This window comes from Athene cunicularia, assembly GCF_003259725.1.
Source record: "Athene cunicularia isolate RWA chromosome 23 unlocalized genomic scaffold, athCun1 chr23_part2, whole genome shotgun sequence".
NCBI lineage: Eukaryota > Metazoa > Chordata > Aves > Strigiformes > Strigidae > Athene > Athene cunicularia.
Genome location: NW_020799131.1, coordinates 1,292,711 through 1,300,986, shown reverse-complemented (window position 1 = coordinate 1,300,986; position 8,276 = coordinate 1,292,711). Strand labels below are relative to the sequence as shown.

General features: G+C 65.6%; 1 protein-coding gene across 1 annotated transcript; it reads left to right on the top strand.

The window, feature by feature from the left end:
• Positions 1–487: 487 nt before the first annotated feature.
• Positions 488–8,199, top strand: MAP3K6 (mitogen-activated protein kinase kinase kinase 6). Its single transcript, XM_026863507.1, has 26 exons — positions 488–632; positions 719–742; positions 1,158–1,345; positions 1,463–1,631; positions 1,765–1,871; positions 2,017–2,187; positions 2,492–2,604; positions 2,751–2,910; positions 3,054–3,204; positions 3,338–3,445; positions 3,518–3,567; positions 3,686–3,781; positions 4,079–4,163; positions 4,245–4,378; positions 4,453–4,580; positions 4,671–4,807; positions 4,996–5,430; positions 5,548–5,728; positions 5,812–5,971; positions 6,206–6,371; positions 6,444–6,629; positions 6,715–6,820; positions 7,023–7,257; positions 7,373–7,628; positions 7,750–7,826; positions 7,947–8,199. Exons 1-26 carry the CDS (start codon positions 555–557, stop codon positions 8,197–8,199), a joined length of 3,954 nt encoding a protein of 1,317 aa, XP_026719308.1. The 5' UTR covers positions 488–554.
• The last annotated feature ends 77 nt before the right edge of the window (positions 8,200–8,276 follow it).

Genomic DNA, 8,276 nt, shown 5'->3' with positions numbered 1-8,276 from the left:
GCTGCCAGGCCGAGCTGCCCCCCCTCCAGGCCCTGCAGGTCAGCGGGTATGGGGACAGGGACACCTCGGCCCTCCCCAGGTGCTGCTGTTCCAGGGTGGGAATAGCCCCAAGCGCCTGGAGCAACCGCACCGGCAAGTGGAGGAATCTCCATCCCCTGCTCTGTGTTCCCACGGCCGCGTTCTGCTCTGGCAGAGATTTCCCCGTGCCTGGCTGGGATGAGGAGGGGGTGACTGGGGACCCCGCTGAGCCCCAGAGCTGGGTGCGGGGTGCTGGATGCTCCCCTGGCCCCAACTGGCCAGGAATTTGGGAACAGGCGCTTTTCCCTGGGGAAAAACTATTCCTTGGTAGCAAAACCTTCCGCATGGAGGGGGCTGGCAGGAAGGAATCTCACTGCTCGAGGGAAAAAAAAAATGTGGCTGGGAGCTCATCCAAATTGTCCCCAAACACTGCCCTGACCCCGGGGAGCCTCAGGCGCCCGTTCAGAGACCCCTTTCCTGTGCCGGCGGTGGGGCTGTGTTTGCAGCCCTGCCCGGGGTGGGGGGGTCCACACGCGATGCTCATGGTGTCAGGGGGACCAGCTGCCCTCGCGGCTCAGCCCTGGTGTCCCTTGCTGTCCCTGGCTGTTTTCCAGGTAACTCGGATCCCTGAGCCTGAAATCAGCTGATTTCTTTTGCCGGGGACTCTCATTAAATCCCTCCTCCTCCCCTCTCTCCCCAGGAAGACATCTGCCAGAAGAACTCGGTGCGTCTCTTTTTCCTGCACTTGCAGCCGCGGTGCCGTGGGGGTTTGAGCCCCCCTCTCCCCCTGAGCTGCCTCTCTTCAGCCTCAGAGGGTGGACACTGCAGACAGGGAGCGAGACCTCTCCCCAAATCTGAGTTGGGGGGGATGTCACTCCCTCATAGCACAGCAGCATGGAGGGTGCTACCTGGTCTTAAAAGCACCGGGAGTGTTCGTTCTGGAGCATGATGATGGCACTCAGAGATAAAGCTGGTTTGCCTTTCCTTGCTAATGCCTGATGGAGGGTGGCTGTGTTAGCGCGGTCTGTGTGGTCCGGGCACTGTGGACAGGCCTGGGGCGGCGGGGCTGGTGCATGACACGAGTAGAGGGGCTCTCAGCTTGGCTGGCACAGCTGCTCACCCCTTCTCCCCTCCCTCAGGACCTCTGCGGCAGCTACACCTTCATCCCCTATGCGGTCACCCCCCAGAACAAGGTCATCTGCTGTGACACTGGGACCATGAAGGGCCTGACGGAGCTTTTCCAGCCCAGCTTTGAGCCGGAGGCTGCCTTCACCCCGCTGGCAGCCCGCCTCATCCAGCTGCTGGAGGGGATCCCCACCAACTCCTGGTACTGCTGCCCACCCCTCCGGCTGCGGGCAAACCCCCGTGCCCAGCTGGGCTGGCAGGGCTTGGCGGAAAATCATCACCACCCCAAAAGCTCCACACCTCTGCCCCCCATCCCCAGCGGGTATTTCCGGGAGCTGATCCAGCGGGATATCCGGCGGGCACGGGAGATGTACCGGGGGGAGCAGCTGAGCCGGGAGCTGGCCCGCATCCAGCAGCGCCTGGACAGCGTGGAGCTGCTCAGCCTGGACATCGTGGTGAACCTCCTCCTCTCCTACCGTGACGTGCAGGTCAGGGCTGGGGGGGGTCCTGGGGGCCATACCAGCATCCCAGGGGAGCTTGTGACCCCCAGGGCTTGTCCGATCTGGGGACAACATCACCCCACAGAGGTGGGGATGGGCAACCCCGCCGTTGTCCCCGCAGGATTACGATGCCATCGTCTCGCTGGTGGAGACCCTCCAGGCGCTGCCGGCCTGTGCCGTGGCCAAGCAGCACAACGTCTGCTTCCACTACGCCTTCGCCCTCAGCCGGTGAGCGGTGACGGGCCGGGGTGGGGACACACACACACCCCCCCGACCCGGGAACATCCCGATGGGATAGAGCTGAGGGGGGGTCAGGGGTTCGAAGGGCCGTGCTGGTGGTGCCCTTTGCCAAGCGCCGGACGCGTGTGCGCAGGCGTAACCGTGCCGGGGACCGGGAGAAGGCTCTGTCGGTGCTGCTGCCCGTGGTGGAGCGCGGGGAGGGGGCTGCGCCCGACCTCCTCTGCTTGTGTGGTCGCATCTACAAGGACATGTTCATCGACTCCGGCCTCACCGACACCGAGACAAGGGACCGGGCTTTGTACTGGTGAGGCTGGGGACAAGGTTGGGGGCCACCTGCCTGCCCATGTCCCCATCCGGGGGGGGTTTGCAGGGGCTCTGGGGGGTTTCTGACTAGCACAGCCCCACGCTCAACCCCCTCCAGCAGCAACGCAGAGGCAGGTGATGCCAATTCCTTTCGGCTTTTATTTTTTCCACTTCTTTTAGGGTTTTTTTCTGGTTTGGGAGCGCTCCCCCATCATAGGGGGCAGCTCCAGGACCCTAAAGCAGCCGTGTTCTGGCTGTCGGGGGGGTGGCAGTGGCTGTGCCTTCCACCCAGCATCTCTGCCCAGGTACAACAAAGCCTTTGAGGTGGAGCCCAGCCTCCATGCAGGCATCAACGCTGCCGTCCTCCTCGTGGCTGCTGGTCACCAGTTTGAAACCTCCGTGCAGCTGCAGCAAATCGGTGGGTGCCCGCTCACAGGTCGGGGACAAGGACCCACCAGGGATGGGGACCAGGCACTGGGGTCCACTGGCATTGGGGCACCCCCAGAGCAGCTGTACCCCATTGCTGGTGGAGGGGTGATGGATTCCTCCTGCTCCCGTGTTCAGGGGTGAAGCTGAGCTGCCTCCAGGGTCGCAAGGGCAGCCCAGAGGAGCTGCGCTACTACTGGGACGTGGGGTTTTGCCTCGGAGCCGGCATCTTGGCCAACGACCTAGGCAAAGTCATCCAAGCCTCTGAGAAGCTCTACAAGCTCAACGCACCCGGCTGGTACGGCATGGCGCGGCACACACCCGCCTGGGCGAGACTGTGTCTCCAGTCCCTGGTGTCTGTGCCCCAGGAGGGGGTTTAGGGGGTTTTGGGGGGTGCTGGGGACATCTCTCTCTTCTCTCTTGGCCCCCACGTCCCTGCAGGTACCTGGTCTCGGTCATGGAGACCTTCCTGCTCTACAAACACTTCCAGAGGAGCCCGCAGGTCCCCTCCACCCGGCAGGAGCTGGCTGATTTCTGGCTGGGCTTCCTCCTCGAGGCATGCCAGCCCTTTGTTGCCACGTCACACTGCCCGGTGAGGGGCCCCTCGGAGCCCACCCCCTCCTGTCTGGACCCCCGGCCACCAGCCAGTGGTCCAGGCTCACCGGGGGTTTGGGGAGGCACCAAGGGGGGGGGGGGGCTCACCCCACACCCCCTCACTGCCACAGGTCCTGGTCCTGGAGCTGAGCAAGGTCCTACAGCCGGCCCGGCTGGCACTGCACGGTGGCACGGAGGAGCCCACCCTGACACTTGCCCTTCTCTGCCCCACAGAGGAGGTAGGGATGGGGCTGGAGGGGGGCTGGAGGGTCCCCACCAACCTTGGTCCCCACCAACCCACTTTTCTGCAGAAAGTGGCATCGAGCTGGACCTTCACGGCCACAGATATCCGGGGTGTCAGGTGAGTGTGTCCCTGGTCCCCTGGCCAGCAGGACCAAGGGTGACCCCACGTCCCTTCAGCCCCTCTGCCCATCCCACCAGCCCTGGTGCTGACGGAGAGAGGGGTCCTCTCCCTCCAGCATCTGCAAGTCTGACGAACGAGGCTGCTTCCTCTACGTGATGCACGTGGAGGAGGATTTCCAGCTCTACTTCCCCTCCCAGCAGCACTGCCAGTGGTGAGTGGAGGGCTGGGGGCCTCAGGGACCCCCACATTGCTGGTGGGGGCATGGGGACCCTCAGCCCCTGCCCTGGTGAGCAGGGAGGGATGGGAACATGCAATTTCTTCCCTCTGTTAATTTTGGGGGTGTCCTAGGGACACAAGCCCTGCAGCTGGGTTCCACAAAGCACAGGCCCCCCTTGTGCCACTGGTGGGGGACAGACTGGGAGGAGGAGGAGGATCCCCTCTGTGCAGGGGGCCAGTGGGTCCCCAGCACCCTCCGTGGGGCTCAGGACCATCATCCTTCCACTGGCAGGTTCTGTGACCAGATCCAGTCCCTCCTGGCTGAGCAGGCAGCAGGCAGCGAGGAGGTGCCCAGCCCCACGCAGCCCATCCTGGAGGTAAGATGGGGACACGGGGTGACATGGGGTGACAGAGGACAGCGGGTGGCACAGGCTGCCACCCCACATCTCTGCCCGCAGTACAGCTACGAGTACTCAGAGGCGGGCGAGCGGGTGGTCCTGGGCAGGGGGACGTACGGGGTCGTCTACGCCGGGCGCTGCCTCAGCAACCAAGTGCGCATCGCTATCAAGGAGATCCCAGAGCGGGACAGCCGGTAGGTGCCATACGGGGGGGGCCCGAGGGGGGACCCTGCACAGCCCCTCACCCCGGTGTCCCCCCACCATGCAGGTACTCACAGCCCTTGCACGAGGAGATCGCCTTGCACAAGCACCTGCGGCACAGGAACATCGTGCAGTACCTGGGCTCCATCAGCCAGGATGGCTTCATCAAGATCTTCATGGAGGAGGTGCCGGGAGGTGGGCAGCGCTGGGGACGGGTTTTGGGGAGTCAAAGTGGGACACATGGCTGTATGTGTGGCCTAAACGGGGGTCCTGCCCCCTCTCCAGGGAGCCTGTCATCCCTGCTGCGCTCCAAGTGGGGACCCTTGAAGGACAACGAGCCCACCATCGTCTTCTACACTCGCCAGATCCTCGACGGGCTCAGCTACCTCCACGATAACCACATCGTGCACCGCGACATCAAGGTGAGGGGGTGGGGGTATCACCCATCCTGGGGGCAGGCCTGACCCCTGACCCCCATCTCGGTGGGCACTGGGGAGCCAGGAGCTGCCACTCCGTACCCAAAACCCCTGGGTGATACCCAACAGCTCTGCTCGAGCTCCAGGAGCTTTTTGTGGCTTGGTTTTATTTTGGGGTGCCCTTCCCGTGCCAGGGAGACAACGTCCTCATCAACACGTACAGCGGGGTGCTGAAGATCTCCGACTTCGGTACTTCCAAGCGGCTGGCGGGCATCAGCCCCAGCGCCGAGACCTTCACGGGTAAGGGCAGCTGGGGGGGGGTCCCCCAACTTGGGGGCGGTGGGATGCTGAGGACCAGGAGACGTTGGGATCTGCATCCTTGCAGCCGGCATTGGGAGGAGGAGCACCCACCCTGGGAGAGTTTGGGTGATGGATACAGGTTCCTGCCACCCCTCCTCATCCTCTCCCCAGGTACCCTGCAGTACATGGCCCCAGAAATCATCAACCAGGGGCCGTGGGGCTACGGGAAGCCAGCGGATATCTGGTCCTTGGGCTGCACCGTCATCGAGATGGCCACGGGCAAGCCCCCCTTCTACGAGCTGGGCAGCCCCCAGGCTGCGATGTTCAAGGTACCCGTGAGGTTGGGGCAGCAGATGGGGTGGGGTGGGGGGTGTTCCCCAACCCTGAAGTTGCCCCTCTTTGGGGTGGCTGGTCCCTTTGCAGCCCCACGAGTGCCTCCCCTCCAGGTGGGCATGTTCAAGATGCACCCGGAGGTGCCCGAGTCCATGTCGGACAATGCCAAGGCGTTCATCCTGCGCTGCTTCCAGGCCGACCCGGCCGAGCGGGCGACGGCCGCCGCGCTGCTGCAGGAGCCCTTCCTCGCCGGTGCCAGGAGGGCCCGGAGCCAGCCTGTGCCCCCAGCGGGGGGTGAGTCCTGGGGGGGCAGGATGGGGGGAGCCTAACATGAGCTGCTAAAATAACCATCTCCACCTCCATCATCTCCCTGGCAGATCTCCCCCACGTCGGGCGGCAGGATGGGGATGTGGAGGGCAGCGATGGGAGCAGGGGAGGCTCCTCGGCCAGGCAGGACGCCTCGGGGAGGGGCACAGCGGGCAGCCCCCTGCTCCCGGGCCACCGTGGCAAGGCAGCCTCCAGCCGCAGCTCCTTGGGGTAGGGCGTCCCGCGCGGGGGGGGGATGGATGGACCCCGGGGTTGCCTCCCATAGTACCCAGCACTGCACCCCCTCGTCATGCCAGGGCATCACATCCCTCGCCTTTACCGCTTGGGGGGGGTTGCAGGAGGTCCCCCATGCCCTCTACCAAGTCATTGGCACCCCGAGGCCACACTCCTAAATGCCCAAGTTTTGAGGGGGGGGCAGTGCCAACCCTGCCCATCTCCCCCCAGCACTGCCCAGAGCTCGGCTGGCTCCGACCACAGCCTGCGCTCGTCCTCCCCCGAGGAGAGCGGGGCCGGGTTCCTCCTGCGGAAGGACAGCAAGCGCCGGGCCACGCTGCACCGCGTCCTCACCGCCGAGGCGCCGGGCATCATCGCTGCCTTGGAGGAGAGCCAGGTGGGTGCTGGGTGCCCAGGGGTGGAGGGTGGGCACGGTGGCACCACCTGAGCATCTCCCTTGCCCACCCAGAGCACGGCGGGGGCGAGGTTGGACTCGGAGCATCTCGCCCAGCTGCTGAGCTGCCTGCGGAGCTACATCCAGTGCCCCAGCCAGCACCAGCTGTGCCAGGACCTCCTGGCACTGCAGAGCCGGCTGCGGGAAGAGGGTCTGAGCCTCTCCCACCTCCAGGCTCCCCTCTTTGCCTTCCAGGCAGCGGTGAGTGCCCGGGCTGGCGCGGTAGGGTGCTGTGTGGGTGATGCCCTGGCATGGCGATGCCCTGGCAATGCTCTGCCCCTTCCAGGTGAGACGGGTGCTGCGCCGGCACCTCATCAAACCCCACTGGATGTTTGCGCTGGATGATGCCGTGAGCCAGGCGGTGCAGGCAGCTCTCCCCATGCTGGTGAGAGGTGGGTGGCACTGGGGGATGGCCAGGACATGGGTCCAGGTCCCATCACCCCTCCAGGGTGGGCTGGGGGATTTTGGGGCGCTGGGAAAGGGATGTGAGGGGGGAGCCCGCACTGGGCCCAGCTCCCTGTTTTGTCACCGGTGCTCTGGGGTCTGAGGCCATCAGGCACCTCCCTGGGCCCAGCACTGCCTCTGCCCCCACAGACCTGGGACCGAAGGCCAGCTGCCTGGCAGGGGACAGCCCCAAGGGCACGAGTGACGAAGATGACCCCGTGCCACCGAGGCTGCCCATCCCCAAGAGTCGACCCCAGCGGGGCAGCCCCAATTCGGGGCTCAGCACTAAATCGGGGCTCAGCACCTGGGCAGACCCCCTGCCCTCCCTGCAGGCATCCTCGGCGCTGGTGGCACAGCTCTGCCACCTCCGCATGGAGACGGGCAGGTAGGGCTCCACTGCTCCTCGTGCCTCCATCTCCCCGGGTGCCAATCTGTGCCCCACCCAGGGTGCCAGTCCGTGCCCCCCCCCGGGTGCCACTCGGTGCTCCACTCTCCCCCAGGCTGCTCCAGGAGCTGGCCGAGAAGGAGCAGGAGTGGCAGCGGCTGATGCAGCAGGTGCTTCGCTCAGGGGACGATGACACCGCCATCCCCAGCCAGTCCCAGTGCAGGGGGGAGCATGGGGAGGCCCCCCCAGGGTGCTTCACCCCAGGGCAGGATTGCTCATCCCCAAGCCCCCAGCACTCCCCGGGACGGGCTGACCCCCTCCTCCTCGAGTGGCTGCAGCGGCACGGCACAGACGTGGCCACCATGGCCACGGTGAGTCCCATGGCCACTGGCCACATGGAGCTATAAGGGGCGTAGGGGTCAGGCTCCACTGGTGTGAGTGGGGCAGCACCCCCACAGCATTGCCCCCCAACACCCATTCCACTCCCCACAGCTCCTCTCCCACGACTTCACCCTCCGGGACCTGCTGGGCTGTGCCACCCCTGATGACCTCTTCTACACGGGCATCAGGTACCCCCAGGCTGCGCTGTTCCCCCTGGCTTGGCTGGGGTGGGGAGAGTGGGGTGGCAGCACTGCGAGGGGGGGTCACAGCTTAGTCCCCTCCCTCCAACACCCTCCTTGCCCCAGCAGGCGTGGGCCAGCGTACCGCCTCTGGGCAGCCATCCTGGAGCATCGCCGGACCCTCACCCAGCGGGAGCGGGGGGGACCCCCACTCCAGGGCTGTGACACAGCCCTGGGGAACCCAGCCAGTGGAGCCCCGGGGCTGCCACCACGGCAGGGCTGGCAGGATGGTGACAGAGGGGACACCCCGGGAGCAGGCGGTTGCAGCGGCTCCAGCCCCACCCCAGAGGAAGAAGTCGGGGTACAGCACCCAGAGCAATAAACAGCTGCCACATGTGCCCTCCGGTGCCACTTCATTGCTGCCAAAAGGGTGGGGGGCCGGGCACAGCCCCCAGCCCT

What these genes read in the sequence shown, in the direction of transcription:
- MAP3K6 (XM_026863507.1), top strand. Translation starts at nt 555, where the DNA reads ATGCTCATGGTGTCAGGGGGACCAGCTGCCCTCGCGGCTCAGCCCTGG. An exon ending in TCTCCTACCGTGACGTGCAG is followed by an intron (nt 1,632 to 1,764) that starts GTCAGGGCTGGG and finishes TTGTCCCCGCAG; the next exon opens with GATTACGATGCCATCGTCTC. An exon ending in CCACGCAGCCCATCCTGGAG is followed by an intron (nt 4,164 to 4,244) that starts GTAAGATGGGGA and finishes CTCTGCCCGCAG; the next exon opens with TACAGCTACGAGTACTCAGA.